Source organism: Brassica rapa, chromosome A03 (assembly GCF_000309985.2).
Source record: "Brassica rapa cultivar Chiifu-401-42 chromosome A03, CAAS_Brap_v3.01, whole genome shotgun sequence".
In the NCBI taxonomy this organism is placed as follows: Eukaryota; Viridiplantae; Streptophyta; class Magnoliopsida; order Brassicales; family Brassicaceae; genus Brassica; species Brassica rapa.
In genome coordinates this window covers 7,329,412-7,354,024 of record NC_024797.2, presented here as the reverse complement: position 1 = coordinate 7,354,024, position 24,613 = coordinate 7,329,412, and the positions used below count along the sequence as shown (strand labels likewise).

At 33.1% G+C, this 24,613-nt stretch overlaps 2 protein-coding genes across 3 annotated transcripts; both read right to left on the bottom strand.

Moving 5' to 3' along the window:
- Positions 1-5,599: 5,599 nt before the first annotated feature.
- On the bottom strand, positions 5,600-7,247 carry LOC103857285 (probable protein phosphatase 2C 25). The gene is made up of 2 exons (XM_009134460.3): positions 6,198-7,247; positions 5,600-6,116 (listed from the first exon to the last, which is right to left on the bottom strand). Exons 1-2 carry the CDS (start codon positions 6,981-6,983, stop codon positions 5,775-5,777), a joined length of 1,128 nt encoding a protein of 375 aa, XP_009132708.1. The 5' UTR covers positions 6,984-7,247; the 3' UTR covers positions 5,600-5,774.
- Positions 7,248-10,561: 3,314 nt separating this feature from the next.
- LOC103857284 (MADS-box protein FLOWERING LOCUS C) lies at positions 10,562-16,081 on the bottom strand. Of its 2 annotated transcripts, none has more exons than XM_018657003.2 (7): positions 15,487-16,081; positions 12,991-13,048; positions 12,485-12,546; positions 12,303-12,399; positions 12,180-12,221; positions 11,889-11,930; positions 10,562-10,925 (listed from the first exon to the last, which is right to left on the bottom strand). In XM_018657003.2, exons 1-7 carry the CDS (start codon positions 15,669-15,671, stop codon positions 10,821-10,823), a joined length of 591 nt encoding a protein of 196 aa, XP_018512519.1. In that variant the 5' UTR covers positions 15,672-16,081; the 3' UTR covers positions 10,562-10,820. The 2 variants fall into 2 exon arrangements, with proteins under 2 accessions (XP_018512519.1, XP_033144399.1); XM_033288508.1 differs by lacking the exon at positions 10,562-10,925 and adding an exon at positions 11,041-11,257.
- Positions 16,082-24,613: the final 8,532 nt, after the last annotated feature.

Sequence of the window (24,613 nt, the reverse complement as noted above, 5' to 3'; positions counted from 1 at the left end):
CGGGCGTAAATTTAAACAAAAAATCCCGGGCGTAGCCCGGACCGACCCTAGTAATTTATAAACGATTGTTTTGTGTCACTGTCATGTGTCAACAACTTACATGTAAATACTTCGATATAGTTCAGTATTTTTGATAATTTTGGCTCAATATCGAACTCCAGTTTAGACCAATCAGAAAAGAAAAGAAAAAAACTCAAAGAACTTTAAAATTTTCAATAAACCACCCTTTTTCGAACCTGACCAAATTGATTACCAATTTTATATAAAAATTTACCCACTGGATACCAGCTTAAAACCGAACCCAAACTGAATTAACTAAACATAGACTTCGCTTGATATGGTTCCGTAGTCTGTCAAGCCCTATTGCCTAATAAGTAATACCAATACACATCTCGTCATCATAATTTTAAGTTAAGACACAATACGCTTTATATACAATTAACTAGAGTAGTAAAATATGTTAATAGTTACGCAATTTTGTGAATGGTTAGCGCTTAATCACTGTCAACAATCAATGTAGACGAGAGTGTATCAGTATACCGCAATTACGCGTATCGACAGAGTTAGTTGTCCAACGAAGTTTGATCCGAGACATGAGAAGGAGAGGTTCATCACTTAAAAACTTTAAAGCACCTAAAGAATTATATCTTTGGTGGGTCTAATTTGTGAATCTAACGTGTCAAGAAGCTGTTGGTCCACGTACTCCAACAGAGCACCAAAGACTCCAGTTGTCCGAACTCACCTATGTTTCTGCTCGAAGATTGTACTATTGACGTGCCTCCACCACCTGCACCACCACATCTACTTAAAAAAATAAAAATTACCACCACATCTACTTTAAATAACTTTTTTTTTGTTCTTTCATTAGGAAACAAAACATAGAAATTTACTCAACTTGATCCTCGAGGAAATGAAATGAAAAATGCTATTTTAATAATGTTGACCAAGAAAAAAGATAATCAAGGATTTATTCAATATACTTATCAGTTACTAGCAAACTCATGAGTTGGCAAAAAAAAGCAAGTTAATAAATAAGAACTTCAAATACTTCTGCTGCTTCTATAGATTAGCCATCTATCATGCTATTTATTATATATTAAGAAAACGTCATTTTCTGAAAGAAAATCCGCCGCAACTATCATATATATAAGGGTAGATATATGGAGTATGTTGTTAAATAAGTTTATTTTGTTTGTTAGCTTCTGGGAGAGATCTGCCCTTCCGTGAACATGAAGTACTATATCAAGTTATCAACGGTCCACCACTTGTAGGTTATCCTTTCGATTAGAGTTCAAAAATAAGATATCATTTTGAGATTTAATGGACCCATACCATATTACCAAGTTACAGATCGAGCAATCCACTTGGAAAACATATTAGACAATGCAAGTGCAACATGCCATTCGCTGGTACTAACTTTAATGTCACTTTAATGTTCTTCTCTAATCGAAATCGACTCAGACATATGTATAATATACTCGGAAAAGAGAAAAGTAATAAGGTCATGTATTTACTCGGAAAAGAGAAAAGTATGAAAATAAAGTTAAGATAATCAGGAACTATTTGAAATTAAGTCGCGTGGTTTTAGAGACAATATGTTGATTTGCTTTAATAATTTCTTAAAATAAAATAAATAGTATTTTTGGGTACTATAAGATGCATGGCAAAGAGCAAAACACAATAGAGACAGAAGTTGCTGTTTATGTTGATAAGTGTCGTGGGAGAAGAAGACAAAAACGAAGCAGAAATAACTCTAAACTAAGGTGGCCGACAATAGAACATGCTTATGTTATTGTAACTCGGGGGAACCTCTAAAAACGTCATCTTCGACTTTTTTATATAGGATCGGTTCAAGATCATGCACACTGATCCTCGTATCACAAGGATAACGATCCTATCGATCGGTAGTAAGAGGTGCAGTATCATGGGTATTTTACTCATAACAAAATTGTGGAATCTGGACGGTGGAAGCATTATAAGCGTAGCTGAGGAGGTATGGACCGTCACAATGTTATGTGATCTGCTATTGCAGTTTAATAAAGTTGAATGCAAAGTTTTATGTATTTATGCAAAGTTTAATATGATGATTTTTTTTTAAATATAAGCATAGTTGTAAGGTTTTTTTACTGTAACTTCAAATGTCAAAAGTCCAGTTAAAGATCAGTGAAGACTGCACATTACTTCAAATTAATAATGGAAGCAGCCTAGTGATTCTAAAAGTGAATAAATCTTTCTTGATACAAAGTTTTAGGCAAATGCATTTTAGATTAAGACATTATTATACTAATGCTTAGAATCAAATAATTCGAATTTCAAAAACAGGCTACTATAAAGAAAATGTATTTCTTCATGATTTGATTCACTAAAGTATATATTCAATGCTAAAATTGAGGGACCACAGGCAACGACACTGCTTCTAACGTCTAAAGAATAGTAAATGCCAACCAATGGCCAGCCGTAGGCGACGAACTTTGTCTTCGATATCGTGCATGCGAATGTGATTTATATATATAATATTATTGATGTTTTTCAAATGCTTATTTATTATTAAGTTATGGTTTCGCTGAGAAGTATAATTCAGCAACTTTTTCTTTTCAAATGTCATTCGTCTTGTCAACAATGAGATGAGAACAACAAAATGATCAACAAACATTTAGTTTAGTTACATTGAATTGGTGGAACACATGATGTGTGTGTGGGACTGAACTGCTAAATTGGCGGAGACTTTGTTTGGTAAAGTAAAATAACAAACAATAAAAAGAGAAAAGCTTAACAACGTGTCGTTTTGGAATCCATTGAGAAAACAAAGAAACAGCAACGTATTCTCCGCCTACAACACAAAAACATGAGTTTATATTTCACGTGTTGCTTTTTCGTTCTCACTTTGACCATTGTCTTCTTCCTCTTTTCACAAACACAATCCTTCTCTTCTTATTTTGTTCTCCTTATCCTTTTATCGACCTTCTTCGTGTCGGTAATCATTAACACCGCACAAATTTTAAATTTACTTTGAAATAAAGTTGAGTTTTCAATCTATGAAAATGTTTATGACAATCTCACAGTGCTGATTCAAAATAACGTAAGTGTACATCATCGATATGGTTGAAAGTCTAATGTGAATACGTAAAATGTGGACGATGTGATAACTACTACTACTAGACTAAAAGGACCAACAAAAGACACAACCAAAAGTAGTAACGGTTCTCAGTTCAAGGGTTTTAATTCAACCGGTGGACGAATTAATTTAGAGGCTTAACAAAGCAATCAAAGACTACAAGAAACAGAGACTTGTTTTGGCGGTGGAGGATCTTGCTTTTGGTTGTTACAAGTCATACAAGTTTTTTTGTCTTCTAAAGTAATAAAAACAAACGTTTGTGGATGATCTCATGTCGAAGCGTGAGAAACTAAACATTCTCTAATAGTGGTATATTGGAAATGAGTTCTTGGTCAAAATATAATTAAGGTCTATATACCAGAGCCCATCCCAAGTTCAAACAAAGAAAGCTTGAGCTTGTCTGCTTGTGCTTTCAATTCAAATATATATTTAGAGGCCGTTGAATATTGCATTATTTTTATAGTCTAGTTGTGATGGTTTGTAAATGTGTTTAAATTGCTGAGGAGACTCAGCTCTTTTTTTACCTCCCATATCCATTAATTTTGTTTGCTTCCGCGGCCTCAGCTCTTTTTTTACCTCCAATATTCATTAATTTTGTTTGCTTCCGCGGCCTTCAAATACTTAGGCCGGCTCTAGACCTTTCATATTGATAAATTTGACATAAACCTTTTTTGTATGTTCGTTCCACACAATAATTTCTAATCTATTTTAACTCTTGTTGATATGAAATGCATCGAAAGTTAAGGGGTTAAATCCATGTCAACATTCAACAACATTGCTTGCATATGTGTTCTATGTGATGTCATCGTCCTAAACCTTTGCTCAGATACATATCTTAGGTCAAAAAGACTCCCATGACATGTTCCAGAGTCCATAGGGTGAGGGAAGGTTCCAATTTATCCATGCAAACTGCTATTCGCATAGTAGGCTAGGAACTTGCATCAACCATCTGGCCGAGAGAAGAACCAACGACCATTATGCCAAAAGACGGGCCACATGAAGACTTGGTCGGCCCAAATGGAAAGTTAACCAAAAATTTTACCCAACTAAACCTCCATAAACCTCAAACTAGAACATAGTAACATACTAAGGTAAATGTGCTTATTTGTCATGAGACCGTACACCAAAGCTTCAGGATGACCACATGGTCGACCATGAAGCCAATAGGAAGTAAATGGACCAAGAAGATGTTTTCATCATCAAGAACGTGGAAGAGCTTAAAGACTCGAGCCAAGAAGACTCTGAGGATGATACTACACCAAGGACTACTCACCAAATAAACCAGAACGCATCAAAACAGCCAAGCACCAACCTGGATCAAGATACATCTAAACTAGGTATTTTCAATTTAAACGATTTATGCAGATAAGAAGATGGACCATCCTAGTAGTTCCTAACGATCATTCATCCCATCTGACACACCATAGTTTTAGGCCGCAAGATAGTTTATGTAAATTTTCTTCCTCTTTTCTTGTTTTTCCCCTTTTGGTCTTAAACCCACAAATGTTAATTTTTTGTTTTCTTTTCTTTGCAAAAGTCTTGTTGTTTTGAGTTTTTTTGTCTTGAATATACCTCTGTGAGCGTAATAATAAGGCTCTGCGTAGCTTTGTACAACACACTTTTACACTACATCAATAAAATAACAGAGTTCAACCTAAGGTCGGCTTGTTCTTGAGTTTTGGGACTTTGTTCTTCGGGTGAGATTCACCTAGAGTTAAATCTTGTGCAGTATCAAATATCCTTTCATCATTTTTGTGGTGTCATTCGATCCACCACTAATCTCGTCAACCGCTCCAACCAAAAAAAAATGAGAGTCAACTTGTTAGATCTCATTCCACAAGTTTTGTCCAAAAAATCTTGTGTCCGTCTTTCGTCCATCCAACAACCACGAGAAAGAGCATAGTAGCCAGCTTATGTGTTCCATTTCACTATTTTCAAAGGCTTACCACCGAGTCTTATATCACAATGAATTTGATTTCTTAGGTGGTTTCATTAGTTTCAATGTCTAAAGGATTGAAAGTAGAGAGCACGAATGAATAAACAGATTCAACGACATTCTAACAACTAGACAAAATCAAAACACATATTACCTTTACATGGAAACTAGTTTGAGATACAAATACAACTGATAATCAAAATTAAACTACCTGTGTGGAAATAATTGATTTCCTGTTTGGCCCAATGCTGGTGAAAATTGTTAGAAGTTGTTAACCCGAATAGCTTGGGTCCCTTCATTCTTTCTAAATTCTAAGGTAACTAAAGAGCAAATTAAGCTTAAAGACATCCCCAATACACACGTCTACACCATAAATCATGTTCTAATTTTCAGATACGATGCACAGCAAACTTAGCCACAAGTCAGAACACACATACTCCATGTTTTTCGTTCAAACTTTCATATATGTTGCTATCATTCTTCTCTAACTATTCTTTCTATCCACCCCGTGTTTGGATTGTTAGATAGACAAATTCGGAGGATAATAATAATAATAATAAGGAACTGATAATAATTAGATTAAATTCGACCAAATGCTCGTTTCATACAAGTACCTCTTCAAGTTAGAAAGAATGAATAAATGAACTATATCAAAGTCAAATTAATAAAGGTAAATGGACGCAAGCCCTTCAGATTTCTATCTAAAATATCTAAGGATCTCTCTTATATGAACTGGTCCAAAGGGATCAGCATCACACTAATATCATCCAATGAGCCTCGTGAAGCCGAAAGATCGACAAGCTTCTTACAGCCCAACAACAATGGCTTCTCCTCGGTTCCTAGGCAGAAGGGACGAGCAATGTCTACTGCTTCTTGGTTACTCACTTTGTCCCATAGACCGTCAGATGCCAAGATCAAGAACTCATGGTCCTGCTCGATTCTCAACGTCTTTGTCTCTGGTTCGGCTATAACCCATTTCTTGAGATGAGCATCACCGATCCCTCTTGACACAGCCAAAGATCCTTCAACTCTCCATACACCTCGAAACGTATCAACGTATCCACCCTGCACAAAAAAAAAAATTGAATCTACTTTTAGAAACTATACTTTCCATTTGTATAAAACATTAAAAACCGAGATTCTCACCGTGGTTTCAATTCTTGTCCGTTCATCGTCCCTAGACGGGCGGTGGTCGGAAGAAAGAGCCTCCGCGACGCCTCCAACACTCATGACGGCGCGACAATCGCCGGCATTGGCAACCACGAGGTTCCCGTCGCTGAACATAGCCGTGACGCAGCAGGAACCGCCTTTAACGTCATTCTCGTTGAGAAACGCAGCGTCTGTGGTCAAGTAACCGCGTTTCACCGCGTCTGCGATCTCTGACTCGTCGTTTTTACCAGCAACCGCTTCTAAAACGTTCTTGTCTAAGTTCTTGGCCGCAAACTCAGCCGCTTTGGCTCCTCCGTGACCATCGTAAACTCCGAAGATGGCATGTTTGCGATCTCCTTGGAGATTGGTTACGGCAGAGAAGCGATCCTCCATAGCTTCTCTCCTTCCTCTCTTGCAATAAACAGAATAGCCATCGCCTTCCCTCTCCACCTCTCTACCTTCCTCCCTCGGCGTCGCCGGAGCAACGAACCCGGTGGTACCGATCGGTATATCAAGCCTCGTGGGGCGTTTGCGTTTCAGAACCCCTCCGGGAGGTGATTGGCCGGTACACGACGCCGGAGAGAAACCGGTCGGAGGTTTCTGCAGACGGAGGCGGAACGGCGAGTTGAGGGAAGCCGCGGCGGAGGAAGGAGAGGAAGGTTTGAGATGAGAAAGAGTGAGAGAGATGGTTTCTTGCGGCGAAGAGAGGATGGTAGAAGGTTTGCTGCAGAAAAGTGATGACGACGGAGAAAAAACCGGAGAATTACAGACGGAACAAGACATCGTGTAAGAGAATTCTGAGTTCGAAGATTGATGTTTTTCTCTCTCTCGACCTTTGAGATATTTGTTTTAGGATAGAAAAAGAGGTTTCTATTAATATAAAGAGAGAGGTAATGAATGTTGAAGACTTTCAAAGTGGTAATAATGGAGTCCGTGAGGGTAATATGGACATTTAAAAGTAAGTCAAAAACACGTCTAAAAGGAAAGAGGAAGAGAGTGTTAAGGAAATAAACAAAGAATTTGGGCATGTGGTGGTTTAACGTATCAGTGTTAAAGAAGTGTTTGGTTGATGACTCTTCACGTTTTTTCAATTTATTCTTTTGTTTTTAATAATAAAAACAGATTCTATGAACGTTGTCGGTCCGTTAGAGCTTATGAGTTGTATTTTGATGGGATTACTTTCTTTTGTTTCTTGGTGGTCCCAGTCGCAGCTTCTTAGCAAGTGACCGTTGTGTGGACTGAGAGGAGCCTTCTTTTTTTTTTTCCGTCAATTGATTTATATTAAACATTCGGTGGAATACAATCAGAGCCGGCGGAAGACATTGATATCCCCAGAAACAACAGTCCACAGAAGGAATACTAAAAGCCATACAAAGGCATCAAAGACTACACTGAAACATAACTTAAGACAAAAACAACTTCTTACAACTAGATCTTCCTACAATCCTTTATCAAAACCATAGATAGCATAGTCAAGGTCTAAAACAACCAGAGGTCTAACAAGAGACCACAGTCAACCAAGCGGACAAGCGGCAAGAACTTAACAGAACCGAAAAACACCTGAACCTCCTGTCCACGATGAAAAGCCAGAACCACGCCGAATAGCACCCCACACACACCGACCCCGAAACATGGGTCCAAGAACCGAAACACCTGGGACCAAACCTCCTACGAAACCGCAACTTCCTCTGATTGAACCAAGACCTCAACCTCATTATATTACTTCAAACATTCAAGAAGAAGCCACCGAGGAATTAAGAGATCAGCGAACCAACCAGGACAGGACGAACTCTTATTATAAGCTGCAGCGAGGACTCCATCTGGAAATGGAGAGGTGACACCAACCAACTTCTTCACAACAAAGATGCTAAACCTGTTCTGCTCACGGACTCGCTAAAACGCCACCGCCGTACCAATTCCAATGTAGAAAAGACTAGAGCGAGCAATCTATAAGCCAACCAAGGATTCAGAGAATACATCCTCTCCGTTGAGTGGATAAGTAGACAAAGCAAAGGAGAGGAGCCAAGATGGAAAGGAGCATCTAACACAATAACTTCAAATCACCGTATGGAAAGAAACGCAGGTCCAAGAGTCAGCAAAGAAGTCCGTTCAACAACGGACGAAAACTATCCAGAGCACATCTGAAACTTTTGAGACCCAACGATGACCTTTGTAAAATTATCTATCTCAATTCAGAGCCTTCTTTCTTTCTTTGGTTTTCATTTGATGACCTTTGTAAAATTATCTATCTCAATTCACTCGAGGTCTTCTAATTAAAACTAACAAGTCTTCTAATGACATCAATAATAACGGCTACTTCTTTTTCCTTATAAAACGGTATTTGTTTATGGATTTATGTGCTGACTGCTGAAGATCAAACATTGGCATCCATAAGGATCAAATTATCTTATTCTCTACTAGCAACTTTTAAAACAATGCTTTAACAAGCTACTGATTTTGAGTACCCAATACATATTTTCTGTGGTTTTTTTCTAACACTGAAACTAATCCATTATTTAGTTTGAATCATGTATTATCAAGGATCTCAATAAGCAAAAGTATGAATAAAATTTATGATTCTATTCAAAATATTTTTTTTAGATATTCTCTTTTTCGTTCAGGAATTCCAACTACTATTACAGACTTGTGATGGGGATTCAGTGGGTTTTTTATAAATAGCAATCATATGTATAACATCATTATTTGCTGCGAATTGTACCGTCATTAGTTTGAGTATTTACATTAATAAGTAATGGTATGATTTTCTGTTGTGTTCAAATACTGTTTATGAAGAATGAGTCATATATTTTACCCTACTTTTACGATTAGACTTGGTCATTAAGATAGTTGACCAGATAAAATGATTAATCAAGCAAAGAAGCTTCCCACTCCATAATTATTGTGGTCACTTGGTTCACTTTGAAGTTGTCTTCGAACGTCTTTTTAATAGTACTAGGGGTTATCTGTGTTTTACGCATGAATTTTTTTATTGACATTTATTTTTAGTTTAAGGGGTTAATTATATAATTGTGAACCATTATTTTTGTGTGAGCTTTTTTTATACTCCATATGTTTTAAAATGTTGTATATTTTAGATTTTTCACACATTTTAATAAAACACATTAAATTTCTATTTTTTTATGATTATCTTTTTTTCATAAAAAATTAGTTAATAAAATATACATTGAAAATGTAAAAAAATAGATCTTCTTGATACAAAATTTTTCTCTATAAGTAACTTTATAAAACGGAAGAAATATAAGAAGACATAAGAATGTGTTTAAAAAAAAGACATAAGACTATCGAGAGCCGAACTCGTTGTAGTTGAGTAAATTGCATAATGTTATAGTTGTTAATTTTAATGGTATAAATTTTATTTAGAGGACTTATAATTTGTTTGATATTTTAAGATCATCCACTATTATGTGATTTTTGTCAGTTTATTACAATCATATTCTGCTATTTAAAAAAAAATTGAATTCACTTTTTTTTAGTTTTCCACAATTATTTGGACAAAATAATCTTACATCCCATTGTTAAATTGTGAGAACAAAACTTTCATCTATCTACAATAGTAGCAAGCGTCGCATTTGTTTCTGATGTTCTTACAGGTGGATGTTATCGTTACGTCATCGTGTGATTGTTGTTTTTGTATTTCTATAAATTCTTAAATACCGTGGTATGATTACTCTAGTTTCATGAAATGATTTCCTGAAACGTTTCCAGCATCAGTCCCCTTTATACATTACCCATGCATGTCTAAATATACATTACCAATCTCTAAATATACATTACCCTTTGTTATTATGTGAAGATGTTGTAGTTCAATGCCTACTCCGTAATGTTGATACATCCATGGACTTGAGAACGGGCAGAAAGCACCAGCACCTTTTGTTATAACAGTATATTTTCCAGAGGAATTTGGTGGTAAACATAAATACATCATTAATCCTAATCAAAACGACTAATTATTATTGTCAAAAGATCATGCGACTAGTCGTATGTCAACTTACGAAGCCTGCAACAAAAGAATATCTTTTTGTAAATGTGGATTATTTCAAGGGGTGGGTCGGACACATGAACAGTAATGTTAAGAAGTAAACCTATTGGGCCAAATGAGACCGACGTAGGCCCATAGAAAACCCATGACGACCCGTACACTAGATAAATGCATATTAACTTCGAAGACAATAAATACAGAGGGGTCCACGTTTCCGTTGCAAATTGGGCAGTAGACATCCTCCCCGTGAAGCAAATTCAAAGTCTTACCAGTAGCGAAGAACACAAAAACTAACTCGCTACAATCTTCTTTTTTTTTCTTTTTTTTTTCAATGTTCTCTCTCGACGAAGGTACAAAGATCTTGTCTTAAATAGATATATATTTTTATTTAATCTAAGCATAGTTATTACACAGCCCCTCAGCCAGAGAGAGAACTAAGATGTACAACGTGCATCTTTATCAGGGGGTTAAACTGACATAGGTTATTTGTTAATTATATGTTTTTAATTTCGATTAACCGCCGAGTAAAGGTGGTTAATTAAGCTGCGAAAAGTAAAACCTACATAGGTTATCTTTAGATTATATGTTTCTTATTTTGATTAACCGCCGAGTAAAGGTGGTTAATTAAGCAGCGGGAGAGTTACAGGAAGATTGATGTCGGAGATTTGTCCAGATGACATCTCTATATTATCAGCTTCGGCTCCCTCAAGATTTTTCTTCTCAATCTGTAAAGATAATTATAGGTCAAAAACATATTCACTTCTCTTTTTGCCTTCTATGACTTATTAATACAAGAGAATATTTTTTTCCTACCAACCATCATATATATAGCAATCTGGATTTCAAAATTTAGTTTTTCTTTTCCTACCAACCATCAAATATATAGCAATCTGGATTTCAAAATTTAGTTTGTCTTGTTTCTGACTTTCAAGTTTAAAGAACATGCATCTTTCTCCAAAGCAGGTATCTAGCTTTTCCAGTTTATAATCAACCTGGCTGAACTAGCTAGGAAAGCTATGGCTAGATACTTGAACCTACCAATCTTACCCAAGCCAACCTAAACCATATAACAACAAAAACCCCAATCGGTTCCATAAATCTCAAACCAAATTACCAAAACCCAATTATGTCCAACAACAGGGAAGAGATTTTACTATATCAAAATTATATATCTATCAAAACCCAGGCTTCATTGGATATATAATTGGGGAAAACCTCAAAACCCCAAAGTATAAAAAGACTGAATCATTTATATTTAAAGAACTATACCACTTCTTAATTTTTGGGGTAACAGTATCAAGGTTTATGAAATAGTTTTGAATTTACTTTTAGGGTTCAGGGTTAGGTTTTAAACTGTTGTGCTCATCTAAAATAATTTTATTATTACTTTACTTTAAAATTTAGACTATTTTCATAAACGTTCTTTTATATATATATACACAATATTAGAACCGAATCGAGATTTTCCTCAACCAATACCAGACCAAAGAAAAAGAGAATAAACATTGGCACACGAAAACAGAATAAACAAAATCTAATCAAAAACCAAAATGCTCTTATTAATCTCGAGATGTTTTTTTATATTAAAAGTGCTTATATATGTATATATCTGCAAGTAAGTGTGTGTATATGTGCAAGAAGTGCTTATTAGCTTTTGCATATTTATAAAGAATGTAGCTTTTCGTTACCTGACTAGCCAAAACCTGGTTCTCTTCTTTCAGCAGATTCTCCTGTTTTTAAAAGGACAACATGTACATCAATTAATTTCAGATTTTGGTATCCAAAACATTTGCAACATCCCTAATAGACAAGATGCATTGTGAAGAAGTTTGATGTAGACCTGCGAGCTCATAAAGCACACTTAGAGAAACTAATACAACAATTGTGCCAAAAAAAAAAAAACTAATACAACACACAAGTGTTTTGAGGCTCTCAACACGAGAATATATCTATAAGTGCTATAAAATCACAAATCTAACCTTTTCTTTGAGACTTTCAACAAGCTTTAACATTAGTTCTGCCTGCAACAAATTAAATATAAGTGCACAATCGTTTTCGACAAACAAAGTAAACAAAGAGAACACATTATAGAGTCGATGTACCTTCCGAGCTCTAGTTACAGAGAGGGCAGTCTCAAGGTGATCTTCTAGCTCAACGAGGGAATCCACGCTTACATCATCAATTGATTCCACAAGCTTGCTGCATATATGCACAGATTGACAGGAAACCCTAATATATTTGTAATGAAAGGAGGAGAGCAAAAATAGTCTCAGTTAGTACTAATCTTTCCACAAGTTCTAGTAGCTCATGGTGTGAACTATAGTTCAGAGATTTTGACTGAAGATCCTGTTCACGGAGAAGGATAAAAGAGGCGGTAAAAGACCAGTGTATTTAAGAAATTTGATATGCACGTGGACCAATAACCTCACACAGGATCATTTGGCGAATAATAGTTCATAACAAACTCAAGTTTTAAGAAATTTGTTCTCAACATGTGTTTACATTATAGTTCAAAAAAAAAAAAAACATGTGTTTACATATGTTTATCGAAAAACTACTCTAAAGGAAGCATCGATAGATAACCTCTTCCATGTTGAAAACAATATTTGACAACTACAGCTCTCAAATAGGAATGATACACGCAGTTTAAATGCCCGTGAGCCATGCCCACAAAAAGTAAGTTGAAACATGACGCTGCGAGTTGGTTCTGACCAGTATATATGGAGCTCTCTAAGCCTTACTTATATCCTTAAATACTGCATGAGGAAATATTCAAAATGTTTGTATTACCAGGGCATTGAGATCATCAGCATGTTTTTTCCCATATCGATCAAGGATCTTCTCCAGTCTGGAGAAAAGATAAATAAAAATGTTAACTGAGATCAAAAGTCAAAACTACTTGTTAACCCTTGAAGACACCACTGGAATCTATCAAAACATTAAAAGAGAAATGAAACAAAAGGTTAATTTTCGCACCCTAGAATTTGCTAACAATTCAGAAAAAACCGTAGTAATCAGGTTTAAGCAGCAGCACATAAGGATTTCCATTTCTTATTTTTAACATGCTCTGATCCTTTCTAAGCAATCTCAATAATAATAAAAAAGCCCTCTAAAATTACCAAGTATTTCAAGTTTAATTTTCCAATAGTTGTGTTAGGTTACATGTATTTATTTATATACTTGATAGACTGAAAATGGCATTCTTTTGACAAAGAAAAGTCATAATAACATTAATACCTGTACATGTTATCCATTAATCTATCAATTAATTCATCTTCAACGCTGGCTTTTGAGTCACTTAAATAAAAATTAACCAAGGTACATAAGAACCCTATACTCAAGTCAAATACACTTTGTTTTGCCTCTACACCCACAACTGTTTCTTTGCATTCAGGTTTGTGTTTCCATTTTATAATAATTTGATACTATAACAGGAACGACGACTGAGGCTTAAATGAGAGTGTATATATATTACATAGAGGTAAAATAAAGTGTCCCAAGTGAAAGAAACTTTCTTTTGATTCTCACTTGGTGCATATAGAAAAGTATTCCATAAAACGAAGACATACAAAATAAGGGGAAACAAATACTACATTTTCTATTTATGAGGTTACAGAGACGTCTAACGCATTTCGAAAAAATTTACCAACGCAGTTTACAGTTTGTATTAATAGGTTCAGAGTTCCATTGTGAAGTTAATCTTTTGCACATTTTCATGTGCAAAACTAGGAGTTTGACTACTCCAAGGCTGAACCTAGCATTCAGTCTAAGGCGAACAAATCCTAGCAAAGTATGCATCGAGTGAGATCAATGATCTTCACCAAACCACTAGTACGACTTGGTTATACTAGCGGGTGTTAGTACAAACTTCATCGATTAATTTGACAATGTAGGATTCATACTGAATCTAGAGAGATACTAAAGGGGTTGGTATTTTTTATGAAGACGAATGTTTTTTGTGGGCTTGTCGATTTCCAGGAGGAGCCAAAGAAACATGGCGTGTGTTGCTGCACTTCCCAAGACAAAAGACCCAAGATTTCATATACCAAAGCGACAACGTTAATTTAATATAGTTCAGAGAGAATAGGAACAAAGTGTTGATATATAATGCAGACAATGACAATGAAAATAAGAAAGATGAACGAATATCCAGTCACATTAATATGTAGCATATAAATGTATATCACACTGCGAGGATGGGAAACTAAAAAGTAGAAACTAGTAGAAACTTGTAGGATAGAAATTCCTTGAAACCATATATCCACATTAATCTTAGTCCATAGATACACAATCTATCATACATTTGAAAAAAGTTAATGATCTATTTTACCATCAACTCCATACTATTTTTATAACAAATCTCCCGGAAGTGCATTGCAATGTATAGGAATCCAAGAGAACAATGAATTAAAATTAGTCTAAAGTTAGACCAACTGATGCACATTACGTGCTGCACAAAGTATCAAATATGCACACAACGATTGCCGATTAAAGTATCGAAGTCGATACTGCATCACATAAATAATATAGCATATGTGAGTTAATTAAGAACTAATTGTGAGGTTAAATTTTCTTAAATAAAAAAATACTATATATATATATATGTGTGTGTCTGTGTGTGAAAATCAAGAATCAGTTAGAAACCTTAAAATTCGGATAATCTTTAAGTAATAATTCATGGTAAAAAGGATAAAAAATTTGAAGATCTAAAATTATCTTTTAGTCAATAGCTGCACAATGTCGCATACATTCAAATCAAAACTCTTGATCTAGTATCCAGCATTAACCCCACATCAGTTTTAGGGATCTCTTCGCAGTGCATTGCATACAGATCTGAGAGAACCAATGATTGTAGTTACTATAAAAGCAGACAGATTAATTAATTTTCTGATGCAAAATCCCTAAAGCCAATGAACTAAAAGATGGCTTGAAACATTACTAAAGAACACCAAGTATTCATCACAACGTATCGAGAAGATCTTGACGGACATGCAAATTTTTAACAAATAAAATAAAATCCATGCAGAAAAATAGAAAAAAAAGGAAGAAAATAAGAGAGAGGGAGATCGAGTAAGAAGCTTTAGCTCATCACAACATTGTTCTTCCTCAATTTTGGTTATATCATGTATAGAGGAAACAATAACAAACAAAACCGAAAAATCCATAAGAGATTCGCCGGGTAAATCTAAGTGTCTTTTAATTATTTTATTTTAATTATTTTATTAGTAAAGTAAAGAGAAGAAAGCTTAAAGGGCAAAAAAATAAGAGAGAGAGGAGAAGTCCTACCTATCCCCGGAGGAGAAGCTGTAGAGCTTGTCGGAGGCGGAGACAACGAGAAGCCCAACAGATGCCTCGCAGAGAACAGAAAGCTGACGAGCTTTCTCGATGAGACCGTTGCGTCGTTTGCAGAAGGTGACTTGTCTGCTACTGTTTTTCTCGATTCGCTTGATTTCTAGTTTTTTTCTTCCCATAGCTTCTGTCTCCGAGAGGTCTCTGTGCCCTAATTTGATTCTGAGGTACGGTTAAAGTCGCCGGAGAGACTAAGCGTTTTATTCTTTCTTCTTTTTCTTCCTTTTTTTTTTCTTTAGTTTCTACCTATTTTTCCTCGGGTAGGGTTTTTTTGGGCGGGGGTAAACGAGAGAAATAAAAATAAAAATATGAAAGTTAAAACGATGCGTTTTAACGACAAGACAGCCACGTGCACCGCAGGACGAACTCCCTGTGGACGCGTTGCGTTTGACTACTCGACTCTACCATACATACACACAGGGTGTGAGTGAAAGGTATTAATAGAGTAAAAGTTTATTCTATATCAATATTTACTCTAGGTTGAGCTAAAATGTTACCAATCAAGTGGAACATAAATTTTTGTTATTTACTCTATGTACTGTACACAAAGAGAAAAAGAGACACTAAATATTACTCTTGATTATGCTAGAGGTATATGATTTTACTCTATATAGATTTTTCTTCTCATATTTTCATCTTTTACATTTTTCACTGAGTTTTACTTTTTCATTTCCTCCTTTATTTACCAATCACACTCATATAGTAATTTGCAGCACTTAAATATATAAAAATCAAAATCAATTTTCATGTTTTTTTTGTATAGGTGATATATTAGTTTTTAAGTAAAACTCATATAATTCTAAAATATGTGGCGCAATTTTAGAGCATATATTGATAATTTCTCGAAAAGCCTTCCATAAATAAAAAATTAAGAAAAATATAAGAATTGTAGACATTACTACTCTTGCTCATTTCACATTTATCAAATATGTTATAACTGATTTTATTTTAATATTATTAATTTTTTTGTCTTGAGAAACTAAGAGTATCATTACTGGTCAGTTAGCTAAGAATCGTTTCTAGTATAACAACAATAGAATTTGATATTTGTAATTAATTTTTAAACACAAAAAAAGTTTAATCAGTGATATTGTGACAAGTAAGCAAATTAGTTTCTCAATTTTTTTACGTATCTTTCCATTGATATTTTGGTATTCTATCCATTGGAATTGACATTTACTATCCAAGAAAATTATTCTAAACACATTAAACAACCAAACCCTAGCTTATATGTACGTTATGCTTTTGAACAGATACACTCAGGTGATATATGGTTAGATCTAGATAACTAGAGAATAACCCTCTTGAATTTCTGCGAAAAATAATAATTTATGTATTTTTTAGAGTTAATTTACTTTAAAGTAGGAATTTAGTCAACTATCCTAAACAGTAAAACTAGACAATTGGATGTAGGTACTGAACACTTAAAATGACAATTATATCCTTGGCAAGCAATTTCAATTCTAGTTCAAAAAAGCTTCGTCCAAAAAACATTAAAAAAAATACAACTTCTGAGTAAAGAGAGAAGACGGTTAAACGGAAGGAGGAAAGAAAAATATCCACGTCGGAGAGGGAAGAAAGCTGGGAGAGGAGCTTGGGGTGGCGAGAGACAACGTCGTGACGGAGCTGGGCATCGAGGAGGCGGATCGCTTGGTGGAGACGCTCGACGGTGGAGGCAGAGGATCCGGAAGCGAGTGCCATCCGGAGGCGAGTGCGGAGAAAAAAGAAGTGGAGAGGAATGGAGAGACGGTGGGTTCGAAGGAGTGTAGAGGTGATGAAAAAGATGATGGTTGTGGGATGATACATGTAGGGGATAGGAGTATTAGCGTCATTAGATTTTAAACATAGTTCGTAATAGTGTCGAATGGTAGATCACTAATTAGGAAATATTGTTTGTGTATACAATGCAAATGCTCTATCTATTATATTAAAATCGAAGTATAAAATAATACTTGATTATTTTAAATGGTTTTTTACAGTTTTCATTTTAAAAAACTAACTTTAACACTTCTTTTGTTATCTTTTCTAATTAATTTGAAAATTTTATCATACATTATGAAACAAAACTTACTTATTTAAAGTGTTTATTACATATTTTACATTTATTTCCACTTTTCTTAACTATTTCATTAATTGTCTTTATCATAATATTTTGATAACATTTAGTTTACATGTCAACCATAATAATTTGACATGTTTGAATAAAATTATTTCATTTGTGACAAAAATTCAAAAAGGTTAACAAATAATTTTTTTATTTTCTTAAAGAAATAGTTAATCATGGGTGTTCAGATGCCAGTTTGGGTACATATCGTTTCTTTCGCGTATCAAGTTTTTTGGGTTCAAAATTAGGCCCTGATCACGTATTATAAATTTTTGGGTGTATTTCAAGTCGTGTTCTCCAATGTCCAGATGGATTCGGTTCTGATGTATAAAAACTTTAAGATATCCAAACAACCAAAAGTGATTTCATATTACGGTTCAAGTATTTTGTACTAAAAATAATCATATTACGATTTGAGTATTTTTTTATTCAAACTAAAAATAATTTAAAAATAACCAAATAACTAAAAATAACCATATTATCTGATTGGATTTGAGTTTAATTCTAATTTGTAAAAACTAGTTATCCAAATAATCATTATACAATTATCGGTGACACATGTAAAATATATAACGCTATACATGAAAATAAATATCAATTTATAAAAAAGGATAAAAACCAACACTAGTCAACAATTAAATAGATGATAAGTAACAGATTTTTTTTCAAAAACGAAATCGGGTCTCTTGTTTGAGGGACAATTATTTATTCCTCTTTATTCCTCTTTCTCCACTTTTTTTAATTTTTGTATTTTAGTATGAGAAACTTGTAAAAAGACTGTATGTGATTGTTGTACCCCTAAAACTTTTTCTCAGTATACTTTTTTGGCTGGCTGTGGAGAAAACCATTTTTCTCCATACGTTTAATCAAATAAATGTTATTGAAAATGTTTATATTAACAAATGCAAATGAAATTAGCTCATTGTACACTACTCTTACTTCTACATAATCGACACATATAAACCTCGATTTAAAATTCAATCATTTGTTCTTCCATCTCCTCTCGAAACTCAAACTCTTGTTATAATTTACATATTAAGTTTTTAATAATCCTTCCATATACGAATGAGTCTTAAACTTTCAGCTAGACAAGATAATATGAGTCTGATAAGATAATACCTGTAGTTTATGATATAACAATTCGATTCACGGATTCTGCCATCTCCACTTGTTTTTTTTAAAGCTACTGATAAAGTGGAAACAAATAAATGCCCAATAAGAAAACAGCAGCATCTAGTCCATTACTCATTACAATTCATTGTCATTTACTGCTTCGCCACCTGCAGCATTAAGTACTATTACAGGAATAATCATTCGTCACTTCATCTTGAGATATTTTTATTTCTTGGCTTGTTTAGACAGAGTATAATTCCACTCCGTTTTTTTATTAAATGGAGTAAAAGTTAAAATAGAATAAAAATTAATTTAACGCAACTTTAAATCTCATTCTATAATAAAATTTATTTCATAAATAGAATAATTTATTTTTTGTTTGTTCATTTAGAGTAGAGTTGAAATATTTTTACTTTATTTTTACTTTTATTCTATTTTAAAAGAAAGAATAGAGTATTGTATTGTTTTTCTCCCTCTTCATCTCCTTAGCCATATGAACAATCTCATATTTTAAAGTTAGTCACTTTAAAAAGATACTCGGTTACAATCATTATCGCCAAGATTATTCGAGAATATATGTTTACAAACCACTGAACCAGCATCTCCTCGATCAACGAGTTGAATCGCCGTTACGCGAGTACGTCCGTATTTGTATCCCGTGGGTATTACGTGGGCTAAGTGTCCTTGTATAAACGCCCATTCTAGACTCAACAAAAAAAGGCCCATATAGTTATCCAATTTCACACCATTATTTCGGTTGCTAAGCCCTTTCAAAGCCCCTTCCTTCAACAGCTTTTGGTTGCTATAAGGGACGCCACGCGCGCATTTTGCTTTCATAATCCTGTAAATAAGGCATGCAAAAGTCTTTGGAGAAGAGCCAAGGCTTATGATATGTTAGGTTTGCTAAACAAATTTTGTTATTAGCGATTATGATCAACACATTGTCTAATTTCAGTTTAGTTAATAGTTTTTGGTGCCAATATCTATGGATTTTGTTCAGGTATGAGGCATAGACACGGCATAAACCTACCTGAAGGGCAAATGTGAAGAATCCCTAGAACAATGGATACAACAAGGTCCTTGAAAGAAGTTGAGAAGACAAGAAAGAAATGTTTTTTTTTTTTTGCTTTTAACACAGACAGGAAATGTCTTCGTATGGGGTTTTAATCAACTTGAAGGAGTAAAGATGAAAGGAAGATATTTTTTTTTTGTATGGGTGTGTATGTTACTAAAGGACTTTTCGTAGTGGAAATCGGGTATAATTTGCCTCGGTACGGCTTGAAATATTTTTTGATTAAACAAATGACATTTCACCTGCAGAGAAAATAATATTACATGCACCCGCACTATTTAATTCTGTGGATGACTCGTGGGATTATCATGTTTTTTTTTTTGCTAAACTAAAGGAAATAATCGTGGGATTATCATGTTATATCAATATTTATAAAAATAATTTAGTAATATTTATAATTCAATATATATTTTTGAAAGTTTTTAGTTTACTGATGGGCAAGTATCATAACTTAAATCCGGCCGTCCTACACTTGCCTCGCATAAAATAAATCAACATGCACGCGCATTTCAAATATTTAAAATTGTTTGATTCAAACATGCTCAGTGGCAGGTTTAACCTGCGGGTTTTGAGTCAATTTTCCAACTCTTGTCGTTAGGTTTGTCTATCTATTATCTTTATTTAGATGACTCTTAAAGTGTTGTTCATGAGTGTTCGTTTCTTTATCTAGTTGGTTCATTTGTTGTGATGAATTGTTTTGGTTGAAAATATTTTTACATGAGGTTTTAAGCAGCAACCAAAAATTGATGTTTGGTGGCCCATCGTGGCGACAAGGTGATAATCGGCGTGGTTAGATGGCGAGGAAATTTATTCCTTAATAAACTGCGTATTGAGAAAATTGGGGCCTAACGGTAACATTAAACATTGAATGCAACACTAACTACAGAATAAGTTTGCTAAGCAAATTTGTTTAAAAGCTTCGCAAACTTTCTATTGATTCGCTGACTCATCTGGGCGTATGCTTTACGTGATGCATACATATGTCCTTTTTTAATCGTCCATGTAGAACGCTTACGCACAGTTTGCTCAACTTCCTCACTTCCTCTATGCATTTCAGCTTTTGCTTTCTGTTATGTAGGAACCAATGTTTCAAGTTAGAGTTGAGTGTGGAAATTTTTAAGATCTAAAGAAATCTAACCCACAAGATTACTATTTATTTGCACTACCAAAACCAAAAATAATATCTTCCTAACATATATATGCTGACAACAAAAAAACGTCTCTCTCGTTGCTAGTCATTCTCATCTCTCTCACGTTTTTTTCTTCGGAGAAAAAACAAGGCGGCACAAATAGAGGTGGGAAAGTTTGGTGATGCAAATAAAATTACACAAATAATATGCGTTTCTTAAGAAGAAAGTAAAACTTGAAAATGACGTGACGTGACGTGACACATGTCATATATTGTACGGAACTGACAGTGGAACCACGTCGGGGACCAGTGCTAGGGATGGCGTTTTATTACGCTGTTAAGCCACGGTGTTACGATATTTTGATGGGGCCACGAGCTCTGCTCAATTATATGAGAGACCCATCTTTTTTTTTTTGAAACTAAGACCAACCATCTTTCTTGTTTTGGAATAACCGTTTGGGTTTCTATTAAGTTTGCGGTTTGCTAAAAACGGTTGTTTCGGTTTTATACTCGACTTTTGGAAACTTCTTATGACAGTTTTTTTTTATAATGCCAATGCCAGTGTTGACACTCGTCCGAAGAGTTACATAAAGCTTTATCAGACTAATAGAATTCTCTCACTAGTCTGATTTACTTTTGTTTTCTTGATTAGAACATCCGCAAAAAAACTTTATAACTTCAAATTTGCTCTAAAAAAAGTTTCAAACTTAGTTTAACAAACTTCAAAAAGAAACTTCAAATTTGCTCTTCAAAAAGAAACAACCGTTTAGCAAAAACTACTATATAGAGTTTTTCCTTTCTAAAAATAAACTTCAAATTTTGAAATTTGAAGTTTTTAGAAATGAAACTTTATATTTGAAGTTTCACTACTCAAAATTTCAAATTTGAGGTTTCATATTTTTATTTACATTTTAAAATAAAGAGAAACATTTCTTACTTTGAAATTGATCATATACGAGAGCCTTATGAAAATAATTTTATGAAATAATATGATATTTTGCTCGTATTTTAATATTTAATAATGTAATTTTATTTATAATTTTATATATTAGTGTAATATCTTTTAATTAAAATTGATGTAATATTTTTATATATGTGTTAGTTATTTATAAAATATTTCTATATTTAATTAACTTTGACAAATATAAGAACCATATTATAAAATACAAATAATTTAAAGTTAAATTTAAAGTTTTAATTTTGGAAAAAAACACATTTAAACTTTCGATATAAAATCTTGTAAACTTCAAAATAGATAGTCTTTTTGGAGATACTGTTAGCAGTTGATATGTATTAAGTTTTACTCTCCTGCTAACTTGTTATTGTAAAATTACTCCAAGGAAAAGGTTTGGTTATTGATTCGATCCGATATGTGAACCCACGTTTTGTTTACCTGGTTTGTATTAAAGGAAACAGTACCAAAACTTTAGGTTCTCAATGGTGATAATAAAACAGTTTTAGTAATATAAACAATAAGGAATATGAGTATACTGTAATCCAACCAAGATTTAGGCGTTACACCCAATGAGTAAAATTTTCATAAAATAAGCGGTACGGAATAATGGTGATTAGATATATTTTTTGGTACAAAATAAATATTTGATTAAAAGAATATCAAAATTGTTCGAACATTCACGAAACTCACATAAATTTTATTTTTGTTTGTTTGATTTGGTTTAGGTAATAATAATAGAAATATATATTTTGTTTGAATTAAAAATATGAAATAGTAAATATCTTTCTTAGTGAACTATACTTTCAAAAGTATATTATTTTTGTAAAGATATTTATATTTTTTTCAAATGCAAAGTTATCTAAATTTATATATAAATTCTAAATTATTTTTAAATAAAAATATAATATAATACATGTAAGATAATATATCTTTAGTTGTATTTAATTTAATAATCTGTTTTCTCTAGTAATATAGTAATTAGTTTTTTTTGTTAATTACTCTATATGCTTACATAGAGTATAATTGAAATATAGTCCAATTCTATTTTAAAATTATCTTAAAGAAAAAAAAATAGAATGAGTCATTGGAGATAGAATTAAGGTATCATTGGTAGAGTATATCTCTAGAAAAGTTTCCTACCATTATTATTATATTGATATTTAACAGTAACCTTTTATATGTTTTAATCTTAATCAAAAACTAGATTATGACCTGGTATTAAAAAATATTTTTTTAAAAAAAATTCATTTTACAAATTAATATGTTTTAACATTTATTTTATTGTATTTGAAAATATTATTTTGTATTTATTTTATATATATGAAATTATATATATATATATATATATATATATATATATATTACTTAATTTTGTTTTTCAGTTATCTCAACCTTATTCGTTATGATTTTTTTAATAAAACCTCTCCAAATTATTTAGATAATTATATGATATATATTTTGACATATTTTAAGTTATACAACTTTTTTAATGTCAAGTTATTGACTTTAATATTTTATTTATATACAAATTTTAATTTAATATGAAATATTTTTAAATTTAAATGAATGTATTTTTATTTATTAAAATATAAATAAATTAATTCATTGATTTAATTTATTTCATGTATAAAAGAATTATTATTTTTAAAAAATATAGTTGTACTTATTTTCAAAATTTTCTTGAATTATTTGAGTGTTTTAATCAATTATTTGATTTACTAAATAATTAAAAAACAATATTAATAAAAAGTTATTAAAAAGGTAAGATATAATTTTTTTGGTCACAAAATCAATTAGTATCTTATTTGAAAACAAATTTATTAGTATGATGTTATTTTCCATAGCTATCTTTAACGAAGTTCTAATGTTTTTTTTTTTTAAGTTTTAATGTTTTTATTAATTACTAATAACATTAAAAATAATATATTGTATGACGAAAAATTAGATTCAAATGAATGTGTCTATTTTAATAAGATAGATTATCTAAGAAACGACACATGACATGTTGGTCTCTCTTCTTTTATGTCATCTCTCATACTTTAAAAAATAAAATTATTGTGGTTAAGAGATTCAAAGTTTTTTACACCACTGCTGGGTGTGCTCTTTAAGTAGTTGATTAATGACGATGTCTAGAGTTTTAATTTTACCTCAAAGAAAAGGTTTGGGCTGTGGATTTGATGTGATGTGACCCCACGTTTTGTTTATCTGGTTCACGTTTTTGAAATCCATCGATATAACTTATAAGCAGCAGCATGCATCGACTGTAGTCTTTAGCTGTCATCAAGACGTTTACCACTCACGGAAGTGCTCAGAGATCTTTTGCTACTCTTTTTTTTTTGTTCAACGGATCTTTTGCTACCAAAAGAGAAAAAATATCAAAGCATAGCAACTTTTGCAATTTGAAAATGCACCCAAATTTTCTATTATTTACCAAAGAGCTTCAGAGAATTTTTTGGCTATTTATGGCTCCGAATGGTGACAGCGGATTGAGCGGTGCGAGACAAGCGGTTTGACTGCGGTGCAGTTCTGACAATTATAAAAATGTATAGATATATGGTATATGTAGAAATTTTTGTTACTGTGGACTGCAGTGCGGTGCGGGACGAATGTTACCATTCGAAGCCTATGAAGCATCCAAAAAAATTTCTGTACCTAAATTTGTTGTCTTTCAAAATAATTTTGGGAAACTCG

Bases quoted from the DNA above. Each gene is read 5' to 3' on its own strand.
- LOC103857284 (XM_018657003.2), bottom strand. From the start codon at position 15,671: ATGGGAAGAAAAAAACTAGAAATCAAGCGAATCGAGAAAAACAGTAGC. The intron at 12,547-12,990 runs GTAATACAAACA...CTCCGTGAACAG, and splicing joins CTGATGATCTCAATGCCCTG to GATCTTCAGTCAAAATCTCT. The intron at 12,222-12,302 runs GTACATCGACTC...AATTTGTTGCAG, and splicing joins CTGTAACTAGAGCTCGGAAG to GCAGAACTAATGTTAAAGCT.
- LOC103857285 (XM_009134460.3), bottom strand. From the start codon at position 6,983: ATGTCTTGTTCCGTCTGTAATTCTCCGGTTTTTTCTCCGTCGTCATCA. The intron at 6,117-6,197 runs GTGAGAATCTCG...TTTTTTGTGCAG, and splicing joins GGACAAGAATTGAAACCACG to GGTGGATACGTTGATACGTT.